Source organism: Lepidochelys kempii, chromosome 6 (assembly GCF_965140265.1).
Source record: "Lepidochelys kempii isolate rLepKem1 chromosome 6, rLepKem1.hap2, whole genome shotgun sequence".
NCBI lineage: Eukaryota > Metazoa > Chordata > Testudines > Cheloniidae > Lepidochelys > Lepidochelys kempii.
The window spans coordinates 35655584-35678741 of record NC_133261.1 but is presented as its reverse complement, the minus strand read 5'-3'; the positions used below and the strand labels follow the sequence as shown (position 1 = coordinate 35678741).

The 23158-nt window shown below is 40.2% G+C and overlaps 1 protein-coding gene across 7 annotated transcripts in view; it reads right to left on the bottom strand.

Annotated features, from left to right (window-relative positions):
• The window catches only part of IPO7 (importin 7), a 47633-nt gene extending 25820 nt beyond the window's left edge, over positions 1–21813 (bottom strand). Inside the window, exons 1-6 of one of the 7 annotated variants that reach the window (XM_073347539.1) lie at positions 21561–21813; positions 8604–8685; positions 4558–4711; positions 3373–3531; positions 1335–1491; positions 390–479 (exon numbers count right to left, since the gene is read on the bottom strand). In XM_073347539.1, coding sequence (XP_073203640.1) covers positions 390–479; positions 1335–1491; positions 3373–3531; positions 4558–4711; positions 8604–8685; positions 21561–21644 — 726 coding nt within the window. In that variant the 5' untranslated portion in view covers positions 21645–21813. The remainder of the gene's footprint in view (positions 1–389; positions 480–1334; positions 1492–3372; positions 3532–4557; positions 4712–8603; positions 8686–21560) is intronic. The other 6 variants (XM_073347541.1, XM_073347538.1, XM_073347537.1 and 3 more) reach the window with 6 other exon arrangements.
• Between the last annotated feature and the right edge of the window lie 1345 nt (positions 21814–23158).

Here is a 23158-nt window from a genome sequence, read left to right as displayed (position 1 = left end):
ATGTAAACACGCTTCCAGATCAACAGAAATATCAGATCTAAAAATATGAATGAAAAAAAGCCCACAATAAAAAGGTAATGTATAAATGTTCAAATACAACTTTCCTTTGTAAAAAGCCAACATAGTTACAATACAACTTACAAGTTGCTGTTTTGTCTATAAAGAAAGGGTAATATTTTAAACTTTCTCCATTTAGTCTCTGTTTAAAACCACCATATTAACCTTACAAAATCTTATTTGTCCTGCCACACATTTAGAAGATGTCTTGTAGTAAGAATAAAGAAAACAATACTGTTAACATTTTTAACCAACTTTTAAATACAGGAAATCAAATTCAGAAGCCAATTTGCAAGCCGAAAGAAAAACATACACATAAAAAAAGTACTTACAGCAGGTACATCTCTGTCCACAACCGTTTTTAGAATTTCTATCCATTCTGTCAGGTTCTGCTGATTTATCAGCTCCAGAGGTAACGTATACTATTTAAAAAGCATAAAATAGGTTCAGTATAAAGCCATTTAAAACAACCCGATCAACTGCTTGAATTATATATGTTTGAATGCTCATCTACCAAAATCTTCCTAAACATCTGCTCTACACTTGAGTACCATGAGCGGCGAGCAAAGAAGTGAGTGTGATATTGGATGGTGTTAGAGATCTTTTGCAGCCTATTCTACATCCTCAAAAACATTCTGCTTCCTTTCAATTCTGCCTTATTTAGAATTTTGCTATAGAAGATGATTTCACCATATTTAAGTTATTATATCTTTCTGAATTAGAGACAATTTTTTGCTTTGCTTAAAGTACAATAGACTGATTGGTAAATCTGGTTTTAAATTTCATTGCAAGACCACCCAACCTAATATTAGAATAATGCTCTGAACAGCATGTTAGTCCAGTTTCCTTCTGGTTAGATAAGCTCAATATAGTAACACTATAAAAGATAAATGGTTGTTTCTAGTGTTATAAAATGGCTCGTTCTCTCATAACCACTCTGACTTAATCAGGAGTGGCACTGGCAGGTTCCAGAGAGTTCAAAGATGGTAGACTCAAAAAATGTGTAACCCAATTTTAAACTAAAAAAAAAAAAAAATCTATATTATTGGTGTTATGGTACACAGAATCATACCAAAAGCTTGTTACTCACACCACAGTTGAGCATTGGTGAAAAATGACTCAAATGAAACAGAATTGGTAATGTTGTTTCGAATACATTAGTACCTAGAGAGTGTAATATATTTGGGGGGGAAGTGGAAGAGAGAGCGAGAGAGAGAAGGAGGAAGTAAACCTTTAGATTAAACCTTTGCTCAAGAATACAGAAAATTTGCTTTCACCTGAACAAGAGCATAGAAGATTTTGAAGATCTGTTTCTGGATGAGGACAGACTGATCAGATGGATCAGACAGAAGCTGAATGAAACGATCTTTCAGAACAGGCAGGAAGTGCTGCATTGCTGCTATCAAGGGACTCCGCTCCTCTGGTTTCTTGTACCTTTAGGTAAGAATAAAATGCTTTACAAAGATCTTACAACTAACTTTATTGATATGAAAAGTAAGTTGTGCCTGCACAGAAGAGAGGCACATAGGCCACTGCGGCTCCTAAGGATAGATTTTAAAAACTGAGTTATATCTTACTATGGCACTCATGGGGTCATATAAAAAGCGCTATCCCAGCACAGAGCCAAACCCAAATGAAGTTAAAAAACAACTTAGCTTCCATTATTTTACTATCATTCAACACTACCGTAATGTTCTCCTGCTAACTCACTCACTTTGAATGCCACATCACATACATGCCACACAATTTTCTATGGTAAAACAAGGTCACAGTAGCAAGAAAACAGTGAGCAAAACCCATAATTTTATAGACAAGAAAGTTACAAGTAAAGATGGTCAGAAAATATCCAGCAAAACACTTTTTCACTGGAATTTGCCAAAATTGAAATATTCTGTGGATTCTGTTTGATTCTGATAGAACCACATCAATGGAGGAAGTTGTTTCCTGTAATCTCGTCTACCCAACTCCACTGAGTTGTTGAGAGCCTGGGCTTCCAGGCTTGAAGCTCCTTGATTGCCTGGTGCTTCCACGGCCTATGGATCTAGGGTAGCCAGCCAGGAGGACTTACCTGGAGCCAGGGCTCTATTCCCTTTCATGGAGTATTTCAAATTTTTTTGCATTTTGTTCCAAAGTGAAACAAAATCAAAATTCAAAACATCAAAATTCTCCACAGTGATGGGGTGTACAAACACCACACGGGATAGCAAGTGGTTAGGAGCAGCTGTGGGCTTACGCAGCTCCACCCAACCACACCTGTGATGCCTGAACAAGCTGCAGGCAGCATGTAAAAGGGGAAGCAGAGCAGCTCAGAGGGAGGAGACCAGTGGCGCTGAACTCTGGGGGCAGTGTTGCCCAGAAACTCGTTGCCTGAGCACACCTACAAAGAAAAGGCAGATGACTAACCGTGCAGGTCAGTGACTTTATATGAGATTCTTTGATTTAATCTGTGGGGAAAAGGAGGCTGGTAGGAAGTGGTCCGGGGGCAGCTACTTAACACCCGATGATGTGAAGGATCACTGCCTACTATTGTTAAGCCATAACACTACACATTGAGGGACAGATTTCAAATTTAACACATACAATTGCATGGACTGAATTTACACTTAGATACACCTGGTTTATAGCCAAACATCAGATGTTCACAAACAAATTAAGCATGTAAGGCACTAGATTGGGAGCTAGAGAATAGGATTTTAGCTGTGGCTCTGCTACAGACTTCCTATGAGAGAATGGACAATGCATACGCACAAGGGGCCCAAAGTAAGATTGCACAGACAACCTTAATTCTCGCATTTCATAACTTTTGAATTTTTGGACTTTGCAACTGTTATATATTTTTCACATGTAACACAATATCTAGATTACAAATTGTCTAGATGTCTAACAAACATTATTTCTCATGTTGTTCCTGACAAAGCCATGCTTTTATCCCCTGGACACTCTTTCCCCTATCACTAAGACTTGTGCAATCATGCCCATCTTCAACTCAGAAAGCGACTGCTTTAAAGAAACCCTAGTATTCTGATATCAAAGTTTTAATATGAAGAAAGATGGTTATGTACTGCGTTTATGGAACTAATTAGGAAAGACAACATGAGCTACTATCTCCAGATGGTGAAATATTACCAAGACTTGTTATTGAATTCAGAGATTTATATTAAATTACCTCCAATTATCAGTGTTCAGTGCAACATGCAATTCAATATTTTATACATTAACCTCCAGCACATATTCAGAAGTATATATAAAACTTACAGAAAATATATTGCTACAAATGGATCAACTTTCTATGTTTTTTGTTTGGGGAAAACTCACTCATAGTTTTTCACGAGTTGATAAAGACAAAGGAGAATTCCAAGCCAGCAAGCACTGTTATCAGACTGAAGATAAAAACCAATTTTCTCCACAACTGCAGTCCAGCGGTTAGGGTAATCATGCTTGATAATATGGTGAATGCAAGTAGTAAGCTGTACTCTGCAAATCAAACACACACATGGTTAAACAAATAACTACCTTCATTATTTTAAGAGGTTTTTTTGTGGTGATGAAATAGCTCATTTTTGGTTGAACAAATAAAACTTAACATGTAGTTCGGAAGTCTTGTTTACACACAGAGGAGTCTAATCTGGTCTTTTATTTCCCTTCTGCTTAGCATTTACTATCTTCTGAAATTTTGTAAAAGGGTTATAATAATTTAGGAATCCATTCTTCTCCAAGTACAAAAGATGTTACACAAATAAATTGCTTACATGTTGTACAATGTACAAATGAAGAATGAAAACGCTATTTTCTCTAACTGCATTAATTCTATGTTCTCCAATACATAAGAACGGCCCTACTGGGTCAGACGAAAGGTCCATCTAGCCCAATATCCTGTGTTCCGACAGTGGCCAGTGCCAGGTGCCCCAGAGGGAATGAACAGAACAAGTAATCATAAAGTGAACCAGGCCCTGTCGCTCATTCCCAGCTTCTGGCAAACAGAGGCTAGGGACACCATTCCTGTCCATCCTGGCTAATAGCCATTGACGGACCTATCCTCCATGAATTTATCTAGTTCTTTTTTGAACCCTGTTATGGTCTTGGCCTTCACAACATCCTCTGGCAAGGTGTTCCACAGGTTGACTGTGTGTTGTGTGAAGAAATACTTCCTTTTATTTGTTTTAAACCTGCTGCCTATTAATTTCATTTGGTGACTCCTAGTTCTTTGTTATGAGAAGTAGTAAACAACCCTTCCTTATCTACTTTCTCTATACCAGTCATGATTTTATAGACTTCAATCATATTTCCCCTTAGCCATCTCTTTTCCAAGCTGAAAAGTCACAATCTTATTAATCTCTCCTCACACAGAATCTGTTCCATAACACTAATAATTTTTGTTGCCCTTTTCTGAAATCTGTGTGTTACAATCCAAGACACAATGAAATTTAGTACGCAAGTGGTATTAATTTTAAAACAGTATCAAAACTATGACTACATTATAAGCAAATTAAAACTGTATACCTAATTAGTTCAGGGGAATGAATAATGGCTTCTACAATATTTTCACGAATACAATGTCTATCTTCTTCTGGGATGGAATAAGGTGGGATTTCCCCTGGTGTAGTTTCACGATCAGGCCAATACTGAGTTATCATATTCTTCAAGTAGATAACACCTGTCAGATAACAGCAAGACATCACTTGGTATCAATACAAAAGTCAGTCATTATGCAGATATGCGTATTTTTACATTTAGAAAATGCATTCCATAAATGAACTCTGACTGAATGGCCAACATTTAACATATCAGAGAGCCACCATACCTGCACACAAAAACCGCTAATCTCCCAATTTTCTGTATGGAACAAAAATTTCCCCTTCTTCAGTTATCAAGTGTGGCATCTGTAATATTTCTTAAGTCCACTATTCCCAACACTTTATTATCTTTTCAGACAATCTTTTTGAAAAATAAAGAGTATTGAAAGACATATTTCCACTTCCTGTTACGAAGAAGAATTGTGGTAACTTTTTATTAAAACCCATCTCTGAAGAAGCTTCCTTTGTAATTATTTTGAGATCAATTTTTTGGCATTTAAAAACAAGGCTAGTCAGCATTAAATCTCTATAGTCAAATATTGTTTGTATTTTAAAAGTATGATTTTATTCTATAATGTGACTATGTTTGGGCTACATGGTCTGCTTTACATTCAAGTGAATCTTGAAAGCAAATTGAGTTTCTCTACACAAAGATTATACGTTTTGACTCTTTATAGCAGATATTAGGTTGCTGACATAGATGCATGTTTCCACTAATTGACAAACATTCAAACTGCTTATGTGGCAGATTCCAGATTACTATGCTTTATGAATCTCTTTTCTTTACAAGTGCAAAAGGAAGTCCAGATTTACAAACAGTTACAGCAAAATTAAGTGAATTCTGACTACACCTGTACAACGTACCATAGGTTCTCTGCTGGTTTTCAATTAAATGTTTATATGGTGTCTAGCACCAGTATCAGAAAGGATTCAGAGAGCACGCCTTGTAAACCTATTATTTTGAATATGATAATGATGTAGTTCCTGACCTTGCCAGCTGATCTGTATGGGCACAAGAATCTGCCAGTATAAATTAGCTAGGAAAATCAGGGTTTTAGTTGAAATTATTTCTGCTGTTCTTTTCCTTATTTTCTGTAACCAGAAGTTATCCTACTTACTGCAAAAAGGATAGGAGCCACTCCCAAAGAAACAGAAAAGGATGGTGGGATAATTAGTTCCAACACAGTCAGATATGACACAATGTAAAAATAACAAGTTCAAAAGACCCAAGAACCTCCACAGTTTACTATAAGATTGTAAATATTCTCTTTAAAAAGCAGTAACACTTCATCTACCTTTTCATTTTCAATTTTTTTAATATATGTCAAAGCTTGTAGCCTTTTGATTCTGAAATTCTAAGTTCTTCCCATGTAATAATACCCTGGCAGCAAACCCCAGCCATGTGCTCTGAACCCCAGCCCTGGCTGCTGACCCCAGGTGCTGACCCGTAGTCCCAACCACACCGAAGCGGCTGTTGGCTCCAGACGCCGATCCCCAGCCCTGGCTGTGTGGCAGCATGCACTGGGCGCACAGCAGCAGGTGCTGTCTTAGGCCTTGTGGCAGCGAGCAGTGACCCCCGCAGCATTTGGTCATGCAGCTCTGGGCTCTGGCTGCGTTGCGGCCCTGAGATCCAACTCCCTGCCCGGCCATGCAGCTCCTGATCCAGGCACGAGCACTGATCCCCTCCCCGGCCGTGCAGCTCCTGCCCGCAGCTCCAGGCTCTAGCAGCAGGCACTGACCCCTGGCCGCACAGCAACAGATGCCAATCCCCGCTCCAGCCAAACAGCTGCAGGGCTCACCCCACACCCTCCTCTCTTTTGGCCCTACATCCATGCCCCCCTCCCCATCATCCCTGGACCCCACTGCCTTCCTGGCACTGCATCCACCCCTTCATCACCCCAGGCCCCTGTTGCCTCCCCCGGCCCACATCCATCCCATCACATCTCCCACTGCCAACCCCTCCCCTCATCCCCCAATCCAGGGCTTAATTTGTTCTGGGAGTTGCTGAGAAAAGTGATATTAAACATGCAAGTATCACTTCTCACAGCCTTCCAGATAGTGTCCTGTGAAACGTGATTGATATTAACCAACATTCAATAATAAAAATATTACTGTGAAGTGATATTTGTATCTGCAATAAATAAATTACAATGATGTGGATGTGTATATGTGCTATTTATTTTTTTCCCTAAACTTAATCAAGTATTTTAGGGGAAAAAAGTGTCAGTTCAGCCACCAGCAAGAGAGGCCACAAAAGAATTTGTTGCGAGAACTCCTGCTTTAGAGTACTTGCCCCTACAGAACCTGGAATTCAACTCAAGATTAGAGAGTCTCAATCAACCCTTGCTATCTAGCACAAATCCATTGGCAAAGTGTATCTGTCTCACGCACCTCTAGTGGCTGGTCCACATACTGCTACCAATTACTTCATTAGCTCATGTGGTAGAGGTCTGGGGAAATTCTGCACCACTGCACAATGCAGAATTTGCACAGAATTAGCGCAGAATTAAAGTTCTGCACAGAATTTCATTTTTTCCTGCAGAAATGGTGCTGCAGAGCTGCTGGCCACTGCCAGGGACTGCTGTACCCAGCAGAGCCTGGCTCCTCAGCTCGCAGTGCACCTGCGCAGCAGGGCTTTGGTTCCCAGGTTTGCCGGCCCCGCTTAGTCACATGGTGAGGTAGGCCCCCTCCCTGTACAGCAGCTGCGCTCTGTGAGGAGAGACAAGAGCAATACCTGGGGTCTGTAGGGAGGGGCTGCTGCTTTCTGAGAAGAGAATCTGAGGGTAAGCAGGAATAGGGACCTGCCAGAGGGACGGGGGTGTAACTCGAACTGTTCCAGGAGCAGCTGAATCTTTAAATTGTGCCTCCCATCCCCCATATCAGCAGGTACAGGTAGTCTCTACCCAGCAGGACAGTAACGAAGCTGAGTGGAGCCTGCAGCTGGGCTCTGGGGGCGAAGGGGGTGCGGGTGTCTGGGCCAGGGGCACCATGCAGCCCCTCCTGCACCCCCAAACACCCCATCCCAGTACACAGCTTCGCTTCCCTTGAGCCTGGCATTTGGGAACTTGAAATATGGTAACCCTATGGGAGCAGGGCAAGAGGTGAAAAATTACTAAAAGATCAGAGAGGCAGAGTTTTCTCCACAAGATGTGCCCAGATGGCACATGTGACACATCCAGTCTGAGGCACCCAACAAAAGCATAAACAGAGAAACAAGAACTGGGTTGTTGTAGGGATTTCTTTAACTCTCTACTCCTGGGGGAATCTTTTTGTTGTCTTTATTGTTACAGACATACTTGCTGATAGGTATTTTGAAATAAATGACCAAAATAATTGAAACTGGTGTGATTATATTGTGTTATTTTGACGAACAAAATAAACAGAATTTTAAAATATTGTGCACAGAATTTTTAATTTTTTGACATAGAATTCCCCCAAGACTAAAAGGTTCCAGCCTTGCTGAGGACCCATGTAGAGGTCAATATAGTTCCATGTGATGGAATTTCTGTGCATTGTTTTTATTTTAGTGTGCTAAAAACCAAAATAAACTTAGAAATTATTTCCAAACACTGCATTAAAAGAACATTACTGTTACAAAGGCAAGCATTCAAAAATTCAGAAAAAACAAAAAAGTCATGGTTACCGTTGCCATCTTAATTTGGCCTCTGTGTATGCATATGCATGACAGTACACTATTATACTAAATTGCATAATAAATTAAGATTATTTTTTCCACAGGACACTCATTCACTGCACAGAATGGATTGTGCTCACTAAGCTGGTAGCTTATTTAATATTTCTTTTTATCCTCATCATTCAACCAGTCTCATTTACTACATAGGCAACCTTAATTCTGGCACTGTCTAGCTTTTGAACACTTGACTTTGCAACCTTAATGTCATATTCATTTTTTTGTATGTAATGTGTATACAGTATGTAAACATTCTGAGTATAAAGAAAAAGAAAACTTGCCTGCCTGTCTCACTGGTAAATCCAGTTGCTCTGACATAGTGATCTGAAGCAGAGTTGAAACAAAGTTCACTGACTTATGAGCCTGCAAAGCAGAAGACAAAACCAAGTAAGCCAGATGTTAAAAAAGAACACTGGAAACCAATCGGCTTGCAAATAAAACTTTGAAGCTTCAGGATACATTTTCAAAAATGTCTGTGAGTACCATGTGATGCAATCATGACATCAGCAATTCAAATTATGTTGTAATATCAAGTGACAAATGAAAGCTTTCAAAACCCCTTGAGTTTGATGTATTCAGAAGATCACATGGTGGGGGGGGGACATTCTTATTCTTTACTGAAGACCACATTTCCTCCCGCCCCAATGTCTGAAACAGATTTCTGTAATCAGATTTCTTTACCACAGAATAAATTATCCCCAGTTTAGGACAAATATATTACATCATGACAACACAGCTACAAGTACACTGTGTAATTAAATAACAACTTGGCATTCTGAATTAAGACAGCATGGAATGGTGACGTTAAGTCATTATTTGATCTTTTTAGCATTTGGAGATGCCAGGCTGTACATATTTTCTAACATCATATTATTCTCAGATTTTGTCCAACATTTGTCATTCATTGATCTGCTACTGTGACCTGAGGCTACGAGTATATTTGAACCAGACTAAAAACGTATTTTTAAAGATACGTATTTGTGTTTAGACAGAGCCTTTGCTTATAGATCTATATTTAACCTAATTTGCTGCCATGTTTAAAGAAAGATTTGAATATCTAATATTATATAAAATCACCCTCCATTAAATTTTTTTTAAAAATTCTACACTTTATCTAAACATTTAGGATGTGAACATCTACAGCTCAAATAGAGAAGCATAAGATTTTATAGTCTATTAATATCAGATTATGTGAGCTATAATTGCTCTCAGAAAAAGGAAATTGATAAGTTAGCTTTTTCCTAAGTAAAGGAGATGATTAATGTAATTTAAGATACAAGCAAGGAGAAATAAAGGCAATTTTCTTGTCTTACTGCATGTAAGTGCAGCTGGGCAAAGCCCACTTTGCTGTTAAAATTCCTAAAACCATTTTTCCAAAGTTTTATCTTCTTTAGCAATGCTTACAGGGGGCACTGGATGTCAAATGACTTCCCTTTACTTTGACACATGGATGATTCATCAAGGCATGAATTCATGATAGACTAATCTGAGCAGTTTGCAACTCTATTATAAACTAAGCACTACACTCTTACCACAACTGACTTTTTTTTTAACCTCACTATCAATAAATATGGCCTTCTATAACATAAAATAATTGTATTCTCATCATCAGAGTACACTGCACAATGGCAAATTTACAGAACCTTGGCTTCTGCATGGAAACCTAAACAGAGTAACATCAGCAATGTGAAAAATTTGGCAGGATATGCACAATAAGTCTCCTCAAAGGAGTAGTTTTCTTCACTACACTGATTAACTTTGCCTACAAGAAAATGTTGTATGCATTCTCAATATTACTAGCCAAGTTTAAAACTATGATAGCAACCTATATGCTCCTAACCCCAACATGAAAAATTGGAAAAGACTAAAAGAAGAAAATTTCCTGAGAGGAAGTGAACTTGACTTAAACCTACACAATATATAAGGCTTTGTTTATAATACCGTTACAACTTGAAAACATTTCTTCCTTGATTTTGTCCTTTATTCACTTGTGAAATGTTGCTTTCTTGCTTGTCTTTACAGAACGTAAGTCAATATAGTGGCTTTACCTGCTTTTCAGTAAACAGGTATCAATGATGTGCACCTGGGACAGAGCAACATAATACCTACATTTTATAGGAAAATGTCTGTTACCTACACATTATCCACTAGCTACTTCCTATATGAAACAAAGAAAATATCAACATGTTCAAGATCATTAAAAGGGCATTACCTATGACATTACAAAATGAAAGAATGCCTCGTTACAATACAGTATAAAATTATGATAAACCAATCTTTTACAACTCCTCTACAAGATAAACAAGCCATCATGAAAAACATACTTTTATCAGGACCAAGTGCTCTTTGTACACGACCAAATAATCAGTAACACCATGAATGCATCTTATAAGCATTTACAACATCAACAGATTAGTTTATCCAGCTGTGGCAGTCTCTCTAGACAAGTTTCATGAAGAAACATCTCCTAAATGCTCTAGATACAAATTCATTTACACTTGTTCATATATTTGAATATTCATGCAACTTGCCTTTACTAGTCAATTCCATACTTTAATAGTTTGAGTTTGATTTTTTTTTTTAAACTTGAAACACCTTCATTTTAAACAATATTAAGAAGCAAACTGAACTGGAAGTTAACAAGGTTTTTTGTTGGAGATTTAAAAAAAAATACACAGTTATGCATGCACATTCTAAGCATTGGGTCACAAGATCTACATGCGATATATATCAGACTGTGGAAGTCCACAGAAACAGTGCCTCCACTACGTACAGCTCAAGTGTCTTTTTTCTTTTTAAACAAAGCATGCACTGGAGTCATTATTCCTACAGCATCCAGGGATTCAAGATACAGGAGCAGAGGAAAGAAAAGCTAGGAACAAGTAATTGGGAGTAACAGACACTGCAGAGTTGGAGGGTCTATGGCCCCCTACCTCGCCACAGCTCCCTATGTACTAAAGATGTGGAGCTTTTCATCAAATGAAGCATATTAGTTTATATTTAAAAAAGGTTTGTTTTTAATCATCTGATAACATGAATTTCTGCACCTGTTTAAGCCTTCTCTATTCTCTGCACTTGTGGAAATGGATGGCATTGAAGTACTTTTTCTTGTACAGCAGTATGTTTTAATTGCAGTGACTCATGCATTAGGCCCCAATTCAGCAAGGTAATGCAGCATACAACTAACGTTAAAGTCAGTGGACGACCACGTACTTAAAGGGGCATATGATTAAGCATTTTGCTAACTGGGAGTTCAGCGAGAATTTTTCTTTTCTTTTTTTTAATTTAAAAGACAGCATATACACAAGGTGACTTGAGTTACCCAAGTTGCTTGCTATGGATACAAAAAAAATAGACTACACAGAAATCTGAAGTCATTTTTAATATTCTTCAGAATTAGCCTGGAGACAGGGGGTAACAAGGTGGCTCAAAGTCCTGGGTACCCTGAGAATCATCACTTTTAGAGACGGTCAGGAGATGGGGACATCATTCCAAAAATTAATCTGAACTAACTAAATGTGTGAATTTAATTCAGTTAAACTAAATTAAACCTGTGTGGACACTCATATACAGAACTTAAGTGGCCTTAATTCTAATTTAGTGTATTCCCTTTAGCAGAGTAGATACCCATTCTTGAAGTAGCTGCACTAGTAGCACAGTAGTGAGATAGGCTCTGCATGAAAGATGAATGCTGTTCTCCTAATCGAGGCAATCAATGACCACTAAATTCACATACAGATACACATCAATATTTACATTTTATATCAAATTTGAGCTCTCAAGATGTGCTTCACAACAACCCAATCTTTCCCATTCTACTAAATTGAAGGTAGGTTCCAGTGTAAAAAATGTTGAGACTCATTGCCTAATTACCATCAATACACATGCAGCTAAGCCTTAATATGACTTCTCTGAGGCCTGAATTTTATTGGCCCTACCAAAAAGAGTCAAGTAAGTTTTCCCCTTGCTTTCCATTTCTTTATTAAACAAACAGCCTTCAAAAAAGTTCATTCAAACATTTAAGATGCTGAATGAGTGCCCACTGAAGTCTTTCCACTGGCTTCAACAAGAGCTGAGCCTGATGCAGTTGACTACAAAGTCAATGAGAATTTTGCCATGTCAACAGGGGCTGGATTTCACCCTCAGGGTATGACTACGTTGGGGGTCTAATTCCCACTTCAATGGAGACATACTCAGGGATGCTCTCATCAAGTGAATGCATGAAAAATAGACTGTAGCCATGGCAGCACAACGAGCTAGCTACCCCAAGTACATGCCCAGCTAAGACCCTAGGCAGGTACTTGGGGTAGATAGCCCATCCCACTGCTCAGGCTCCACTCTGTTTTTAAAAGAAAAGGAGGACTTATGGCACCTTAGAGACTAACAAATTTATCTGAGCATAAGCTTTCGTGAGCTACAGCTCACTTATGCTCAAATAAATGTGTTAGTCTCAAGTGAGCTGTAGCTCACGAAAGCTTATGCTCTAATAAATTGGTTAGTCTCTAAGGTGCCACAAGTACTCCTTTTCTTTTTGCGAATACAGACTAACACGGCTGCTACTCTGAAACTCTGTTTTTAGCGTGTGAACTGAACAACAGCTAGCATGAGCATGTCTCCAGCTTGAACTGTGGACATACCCTAATTGTCTGAGGCAAACCAACAAAACCAAACAAACTCAATTCCAATGGATCATTCTGTTGCACCTGAGTACTTCATTAATTTTCACACAACAGGTGGCCTTACGTACTATAACTAAGATTAGAACCATATGCTGGAGGTAGTCATTGTGATCACAGCATAAAAGTTTTTGGACAGACTTGCCTGTTGCAGCCATCTCTAAGCTCCTACCATATTTTTATTCTCTAACAAATGGCTGTGTCCCAGCATTCCAGGTTCCTGTTCACTGACACAAGAGCTAAAAAAAAATGCTCTGTGTTTTAAGCACTTGTTTTATACAGCCACTGACTTCTTTTGTTGTGAATGCCCAGGATGAGCTGAAATATCTGAGAACATAAGAGGAGTTGGGAATGAGGACTTAAAATAATGAGAGGAAATTCAGGCATCAATTAAATCTGACTTTCAGATTATTTCAAACAGTAATAGTCCGAATGCATGAAAGTTTATTTATTCCTCCTTATGGCAATTGTTTGAATTTAGAAGCTTTTGTTTTTATAGATTTCCATTTACCACAGCCTTCGGAAATACCAGATATGGGTATAAAGTATCCCACAAGCAGTTACCATCACCCAAGACAGGAATGAAAAACAACAGATTGCAGGGTTGCAAAAGGGTTTCTACCTAATGCTCAAATTCCGTAGAGAAAACAGGAGAAATTCTTAAGTCCAAGTCATTGGCATCAGTAAAATGTGGTCAAATTAGTATTATCTTGCTCTAATCTTCCTTGTTTACATACATCATTAATTTTTGTACATATTAAAATAAAGTTAGAATTACAAATATGTTTAATTGCAGCATAATTTCTGGTAATAAAAGCCTGTCCTTTTCTACCATGTAATATAGCATTTAATAGCAATGCTGACCTACTGCTCTTTCCCCACTCCAACATGCTGTGTCACTGGTATGACTTTGTTGACTAAGAGCCAAAGAATTCAGGGACTTTTCCCCTGAGCAATCTTTGCCATTGAGCCTTACTAGCTGAGGAATGTTTTCTATCAGACCACAACTGTTAGCCCACTGTTTGTTAGCATCAGTTTTCCAGAGCCTACACATCTTCGTGCACATTTCAGAAATCTGATACACTAGATATGTGCCTGCCTACCTGATATAGTCACACATGTACAATTATATTACAAACAGAAAACCGTAACATGTGCTACATAATCTCAACTATAAAATTCAATCTGAAATGAACATGATAGAAACCAAAGCACAACATATTAAACTTCAGATAGGTAATTAGTACAGAGAAAAGACATTATTTTCCCACAAAGATAAATGTAACTGTAATGGATATATATTCATACCCAAATATAATATTTTATGAAAAACTGAATACTAAATAACCCCCAACAACTTCTTCTCACTTTTGCTAGACAGGTAAACTTTGTTGTTCTCCCTTGGAGCATGAAAATTTTAGGCTATCATAAAAGCCATACTGCATATGGTATTTTTCCAAAATTCTTACAGTCAAAGCAGCAAACCAAAGGACTGTTTTTAAAAATAAATTATATTTTGCTAGACTGGAAGCACAAGTTATGTAAACAAAAAACAAATATTCTTCCAGGGTAGCACACATTTTAATAAAGATCAGATGAATAATTTGCATAATAAGTCAAAAGGAAGTAAATATAAACTGCTAAAAAGTCTATTTCATATCTATATGGTCTCTGCCACTAGTTGAGCAAGTAAACTATTTTACAATGAGATGCAAGTTTTTTTAAAAGTTCAGTATAGCTTTACAAAGTATTCTAACACTGAATTCTTTACTTACCTTTTCCAAGCAAGATAAACACATCACTGAATCATGATGCTTTTCAAAAATGTAAAGCTTTCCTAGGTGAATTACTTATCTTCACCAATCCAGAAATGACATTAAATAGCAAGACATCATTACATTAGGATGAAGAATTCAGTTGGCCATTAAAAAGATGCTCAAGCTATTCTGATTTCATCTTTTCACAATTTGGTGGTATCCATCTAGTCTCTCTTGTGAAGTTACTGTTTGCTGCATACAAAAAGTGTAAGTAAGATATGTAACATTACTAAGTAGCAGTGTCGGGACACCTATTCAAGCATGAGGTAGGTGAGGGAATATCTTTTACTGGACCAACTTCTGTTGGTGAGAGAAGATGGTCCAATAAAAGATATTACCTCACCCATCTTGTTTCTCTAATATCCTAGGACCGACACAGCTACAATAACACTGCATACTGTAAAGAGAGCATACATTCACATCAGACCTTGCCAAGCAAACCATTGCAGCCCTAACTCATCAGAATAGTCTGCAGGTACAGAAGTCTGTTTTGTGAGGGAAAAAAAACCTGCTGTCTAAGGCTGTGTCTACACCACAAACCTTACAGCAGCACAGCTGTACCACTACAGCTATGCTGCTGTAAGTTCTCCCACGTGGCTGCTCTCCTGCTGGGATAATTAAACCACTCCCAATGACCTATGTCAGAAGGAGAGGCTGTTTTCACTTTTCCCGGTAAACTTGCGGGGGTGGAGGGGGGTATCATAACCCCTAACAAAAGTGATAGTGTAGAAAAAGCCTGACCTAGAGTTAGCCAACTCCATTGTCTTTTACTCCACCTGATAACTCACATAGAAACTACAAGATGCCTTGTCTTCACAAGGATTTTACCTAGTATTAGTTAACTTGAAATAGCAAACTCAGGTTAAGACCACAACTCTGCCCCAACCCCCACCCCCGAGTGAAGACGGTCTTCTGGCCCCCTCCTGTCCGTTTCATGTGTTGATCCTGCCTGCAACAGTATTTTCAAACTCTCTTTTTCACAAGCTAATCTCTCCCATTCCTCCTCTTAGGCTGTCTACACTACTGAGCCAATACCAGCACAGCCCTCTAGTGCAGAATCACCATACCTATTTTCTCAGTCAGAGTAGGAACACCACATCTATGAAGCACTCTTCAGTCAGCATAGCTTCATCTACACTGGAAGTTTTGTCAGCATAGCTATGATGATCAGGGAAGTGTTTTTTCCACACCCCTGACTGACACAGCTGTGTCAATATAAGTTTTAAGTACAGAAAACATCTTAGACAAGAGTATAAACATTAGGATTTTTTCCTCTTAAAAATTGTACAGAAATTTATATTAGGGAAGAAAGGCAAAGATGATAAAATCCTTTTAGAACGATGTCATGTACCGACTTTTTGGTTTTTGAGTAGTGGGGAAATGTGATGGTTACCGAGAAGCAAGTGCACCTTATAAACAGTAAGCCACTTGAGAAAGCATGATGGTTTGAAAATGGCAAACAGCCAGGACTCCTATGCTCTAATCTTGGCGTTACCACTGATTAGCTGCATGACCATGGTGGGCAAATCACTTAAGACCATCTTAGTTTACCCATCTGAAAAATGGGACTTCTACTATATTTACCCTACTTTAGAATGCCAAAAAGCTGAACTAACGTTTGGTTCAGCATCTGGAGATCTTTGGATCAAAGGCAGGATTGTATGTGAAAATTATGCATTTTACTCCAAAGCGTTCACTAGTCAGTCTAGGTTCAAGAATTTTACTTAAACAATTATTTCAGCATCAAGGCATTTACGTGCGTGTAAAACAGGAGATTAATGCTACTCAACTGAATTACACAGATTTATTTTGTTAGGCTGAGGGTATGCTTTGGCGACCACTCTTCAATATTATACAGTACTCTACATATCATATTTCAGACCGAGATGTCAGATTAAGCCTGACTTTTGAAAGGAGTGGCTTCACGAGAGCACCACAAAGATTAATAACTTTTCCCAACAAACTCCGATTTATTTTCCTTCAAAAACAAAACACAAAAAACAGGTTACTGGGGTTAAGTAATGCTATGTAGCATTGTAATCAGTAATTTTTTGAAAGTTCTCATACAAAAAAGTTGTATGATTATTATTTGAATGGGTCATTTTAATAATACCTGCATTTGAGTTATACTTGTGTCTTACCTAACAAGATTAGCTTGTAATGTTATGTCAGACAGACTCGAGTAGTAAACCATAACCATTCTCTGGAATCACAATGAAGAACATGCTAGAGAACACCAGCTACCAAAATAGTGACTGTTCTGAGTTTAGAAGGTAGGGGCATACAATCGACTGTCTTCCCATAGTTGCCTTCTTAAAACACCTTATTTTCATATGCATTTCTGAGGTACTGATCACTTTAGTATCTGAGCCCTTTTTATATATCATTTTCAATGTACAAAATTGTCCCAGTTGGGAATATAGCTCATCCTCCTCCTTTGTGATAGGCTTACTTGAAGGGTCAGCTTCCAAGTAGAACCTAAGTGTCCCTGTAGAACGTAGCTACTTAGCAACCTCCCACCCAGCCAAGTAGAATGTAGCTACTTAGCAACCTCCCACCCAGCCAAGAAGTAAAGATAAGTCTATTGAGAACCACCCAAGTTGCACACCATCTTGATAACTTGGGACAGATGCCCCCTAATGAAGAAGTGATAAAAGACTACCAGTTCTTCTAAGCATTTCCCCTCCCTTCTATCAACACACACTACCTCTGTTTTGCCCATACTGAACCTCAGATAGCTGGTTATGATATAGGTTTCTATTTTGGTAAGATACTGCGATAAGAATTAGCACTCAATGAGAGGAGGACTTTAATAGCTCAGACATAGGTGAGAGGTTTATTGCAGGAGTGGGTGGGTGAAATTCTGTGGCCTGCATTGTGCAGCAGGTCAGACTAGATGATCATAATGGTCCCTTCTGACCTTAATATCTATGAGTCTATGAGATGAAGAGCTGGGGGGAGGACGACAGGGGAACAGGTTATTGGTGGCATCATAGTCAATAGTTTCTCTCTCCAAGTGGTGTCACAAATATTGACTAAGAAAGAGCAAAAGATTAGAGCCCTCAGATCTCTGCATTTACAGAACATCTTTCAAACTCTGCAGATCTCAAAGCACTTTACAATCAGCCAATCCCTGACTCAACAAAATAAAAACAAAATAAAATAAAATCAATGAAGAAGTCATATTAAAGTCAAGCAGAGATTAAATGACTTGTCCAAGGTCAAACATTCAGGAGCAAAGCGTGGAAGAATCCAGAAATCTGCCTCTCAGTCCCCTACTCTGATGACATTCCCCCCTTCAGAAAGAAGCCTCATAAAATGTTTGCATAACCAGCAAATACATTATTTGAATATGATGCAACAATTGTGTACATATACCTTCTTATATATTACATATCAAGAATAGGATGACCACTGGTAAAAACATTTGGCAGTAATGTTTAATTATGACTGTCAATTCATTCTTTATTCTCTTGCTGAAAACTGCTTCCCCTTGTCATAAGGTAAAATCAGAAGTAGCCTCTTAAAAGGAAAGAGGAAGAGCAATTCTCAAGTCAAGTCTCATATCAGTCCATCAGAACCATTTCGGCCAAAGCACAGATAGAGAAATACGACAGCCAGGAGGAATTATTAAACTAAAAAGCATGTGAGCTGCTGGCCACCTGCATTGTATCATTCAAGTGTTAGAAGCAGTTTAATCTTTACAGCAGAAAGGGAGGCCCATTATAGAGCAGAAAACATCAATTTGAGTAAAGGTTACAAATTAAGGTCCTAAACCTGCATAACTGACTATACAGATAAGAAAGAGAATTCATATAAGTAAACTTGTACACATACATAAGTGCTTGTAGGATCAGGACTTAATGATATTTAACCAGAAAAGTTCTCTCAATTGTCAGTGAGCCTGTATTTAAAAATAATTCACCATTTTATTACATGTTGGTGCAGTAACGACCTAGGATTTCAAAATAACTGGGATATTTGGATTTTACAGAGACACTTGTATACAGTATGGTAGGCCATCATGCTTCAGAGTGAACAAAATAAGTCAGTTGATGGTCACCATGATTTCTCAACCAACAGTATTAATCTGTTACCTGGAGTCCCCCACTGCCAGAGGATCTAAAAGTCCTGAATGCTCAACAATCTGGACCCTGCAGCAAATAACAGTACAAGTAGATCTGAACTAAATTACCATATATGTTGATTTATTTATGTATATTATATTATATTCATTTTAGCCAACTTGTGTGTTCTTCTGTATTACTTTTACTCAAAAACAAATTAAAAAGTAAATTTGAATTGAGGATTAATACACATCAAATATATTTTCTACAAGTGTATAGAACGGACAGGCAGCCCAGTCCCTCACCAAATCTGCCCTGTGACACCACCTTCTTCATATCAACCCTTAAAATGCAACTCTTCCAAAAGGTCTACAAGTCTTAGTCTCCATCCCTCTGGCACACAAGTGTGTTAGCCAGTTAGGTGGACTGAAACAAGTCACCCAAACTTTTTTAAAAATCAAACAAGCCATGTGTCAAGGTTCCTCCCCCACTCTGAACTCTAGGGTACAGATGTGGGAACCTGCATGAAAAACCTCCTAAGCTTATCTTTACCAGCTTAGGTCAAAACTTCCCCAAGGTACAAAATATTCCACCCGTCGTCCTTGGATTGGCCGCTACCACCACCAAACTAATACTGGTTACTGGGGAAGAGCTGTTTGGACGCGTCTTTCCCCCCAAAATACTTCCCAAAACCTTGCACCCCACTTCCTGGACAAGGTTTGGTAAAAAGCCTCACCAATTTGCCTAGGTGACTACAGACCCAGACCGTTGGATCTTAAGAACAATGAACAATCCTCCCAACACTTGCACCCCCCCTTTCCTGGGAAATGTTGGATAAAAAGCCTCACCAATTTGCATAGGTGACCACAGACCCAAACCCTTGGATCTGAGAACAATGAAAAAGCATTCAGTTTTCTTACAAGACGACTTTTAATAAAAATAGAAGTAAATAGAAATAAAGAAATCCCCCCTGTAAAATCAGGATGGTAGATATCTTACAGGGTAATTAGATTCAAAAACATAGAGAACCCCTCTAGGCAAAACCTTAAGTTACAAAAAAGATACACAGACAGAAATAGTTATTCTATTCAGCACAGTTCTTTTCTCAGCCATTTAAAGAAATCATAATCTGACACATACCTAGCTAGATTACTTACTAAAAGTTCTAAGACTCCATTCCTGGTCTATCCCCGGCCAAGACAGATAGACAGACCCTTTGTTTCTCTCCCTCCTCCCAGCTTTTGAAAGTATCTTGTCTCTTCATTGGTCATTTTGGTCAGGTGCCAGCGAGGTTACCTTTAGCTTCTTAACCCTTTACAGGTGAGAGGAGCTTTCCCCTGGCCAGGAGGGATTTCAAAGGGGTTTACCCTTCCCTTTAAGGCATGCTACTTTCATTGCATCCCATCCACCACCAGACATAGGCATGTAGAGAGTGCAAGCTCCTGGAGCAGGAACCTTGTCTTCAGACATGTACTGAGCACATAAATTTACACTACTGGCACTTATGTAAATAAGTTATATACAGTCCAACTGCACGCAAAACAAAGCTACATCTATTGAATATGAGGGTCAAAACCAACTGTTTAAATTATTGATTAAATAACTGATTAAAAACTATTAAAAAGTTTCAAGTTACTAGAATCATAACTAAAACTTATTTTTTTTTTACCAAATGCTACCTGTGGCATTTAAATCAGAAAGCAATGGAGTTCCACCGTTTAATCTTCCTTTCCAGTTCTCAAATTTAGAGACACACGTTGTCTTTAAATATTCATACAGATGGCCACAAACCGGGTCCCAAATGCCGTCCCTGGGAGCCATAAAGATCACCAACCTACACTGTTAAATTGTTTACTGGTGTTCAGAAAAGACAATGGGGAGAATTTACGGCTGATATTAGAGGAACTGTGCATTTCTTGGCCTCCAGAATGGGGTGCTTTCTGCCACCAGCTGAGCACAACTTTTTGTGGCAGTTTGTTACACTCCTTCCTCCCCCTCTCCCAAAACTCAACAGTATGGCCCTACGTGGATTAACTACACCCGAGAGTGATATCGAAGACTATTTTAATTAGGAAACAATTCAGCGTGGTTTTCCTTTCCCCAGACTCACGACCAACACTTCACAGAAGCTCATGGAAACCGGACTTGTCCGACTCATGGCTCCTCATGGGACAAGCAGGGGGCTGCCCCAGGCACTCCGCCCAAGCGGCTGCAGAGACCCACGTCCGGAGCTGGCAGGTAGCGGAGGACAATGCTGACGGAGCAGGAAGGCAACACGACATCAAGCGAGGCACTGCACTGCCGCGGCCTTTCCCCGGCCCCTCCGGCAGACAGACCTCTCCATGCCGCCGCCGCCTGCCCCTCCACATGGCTTCCCCAGCGGGCCCCCCACGCCGCCGCGTCCCCCGGGCGACTCCCCTCCTGCCCCGGCTGACGGCAGGAGACTCCCCAGCCCCGTCCTCGCCTACCCCCGCTCTGCCCGGGCTCTCCCCCATCGCCGAGGATCCCGCCAGCGCTCCCCGGCCGAGTCCTGCCCCGCTGCCCCCGCCGGCGGCCCCTCAGGCCTCCCCGCTGCGGCCCCGGGGGCTGAGCGCCTCCTCCTCCCCCGGGCCAGGCCCGGCGCCTGTCCTGCCGGCGGCCGGGCTCCTGCTCCAGCCCAGGCCCCGCTGCGCCCTCACCTCATTGAGCTGCCTCTCGGCGGCTTCCCGCAGAGCCGGGTCCATGGTGCCCCGCAGGGCCTCGATGATGGTGTTGGGGTCCATGGCCGGGCCGGGGCGGGGCGGGCGGCGCGCGGGGAGGCGGAGGGCAGGGCAGCGCCGCTCGATGCGCACATGGACTCGCCGCTCCACAGCGGCAGCCGGCGCGAAAGGAAGAGAAGCGCCAAGGCCCCGGATAGAGCAGCTACCCCCGCGCCGCGGGCCAGCAGGGCCCTTCCGCTCCGCCGCGGGGCACCACGGGAGCTGTAGTCCGGGGCAGCGGCCTTCTCCGCCCCGCCCCGGGCCAACCTGTGCGCCTGCAAACCGAGCACCCCCCCCCCGCAGCCCCACATGTGGGGGAGGCCTCCCCCCAAGCAGTGGTGCCCCCCAACCCCGCCCTCGTGGGGGTGGGGAGCTTTCCTCACCCCCCTGGCAGCCGCGTCCAATCGACCTTAGGTTATTTAACTTCTCTGTACCTTAGTTCCTCCTCTGTAAAACGTCGAGAATAATTTTTCTCTCTCACAGGACCGTTGAGAGGATAAATTAATATTTTGGGGGGTTACTGTATTATAGAAATGGGGGCCATGTAACTGTCTGGACCCCTTTAAAGTCCTTCAGTCAGATCTGCTGTCTCCAAATATCGTCTTTATTGGGAGAGTAGGGAAGGACTTTCCTTATATCTCAAAGCCTCGCACTCGCTTAAGGGGAGGAATGTTTTTTCAGGTATGTTTCTTTCTGTTGTTTATAATACAGATAGAATAATGCTGTACAGCACCATGGGTGGTGCATGAGCCCCCCGGCCTCAGCACCGGGACACCCCCAGCGCTGGCCCGCTGGCCTCCAGCCAGAGGTGAAGCTCAGCCTCTGCCAGTTTGGGCACCAGCATGGGGGAGAGGGCAGAACATGGGCGGGGCCAGGGCTTGGCTCCCTGCACTCATATAATATGAGAACAATAACGTATAGTACAGTCCATAAGTAATTTCGGAGGATGTTAGACCACATCTAATAGGGATAAATATTCTTTAATCAGCGGGCCCAGATACCTTGCACCAAGAGATCTAAAAATTGGCTGAGCAGTTTGCTGGCCCACCTATGCTAATTTTTAATAAGGGGAATTCCACAAGATTGGAAGAGTGTTAATACTGTGCCAATATTCAAGAAGGGTGAACAAGATGACCCAGATGACTAGACTGATGTCAACGCCACACGAACTAATGCAAAAGCTGATACAGATTTCATTTGATAAAGAATTAGAGGATAGCAATACAATTAATGCCAGTCAATGTCATCATTATTTTATTAAAAGTAGGTCTTGTCAAAGAAATGTGATTTCATTGATTAATTTGATTATAAATTTAGTTGATAAAGGTAATTGTGTACATGTAATAGACTTTTTGATTTAGTACTGCACAACATTCTCATTAAAAAAAGAGCACTATACATTATCAATAGAAAAGGAGTACTTGTGGTACCTTAGAGACTAACAATAGAGCACATGTTAAATAGATTAAGAACTGTCTGACCTCAAGATCTCAAACAGTAGTTATCAGTGGGAAATGATCATCAAACAGGGTGTTTCT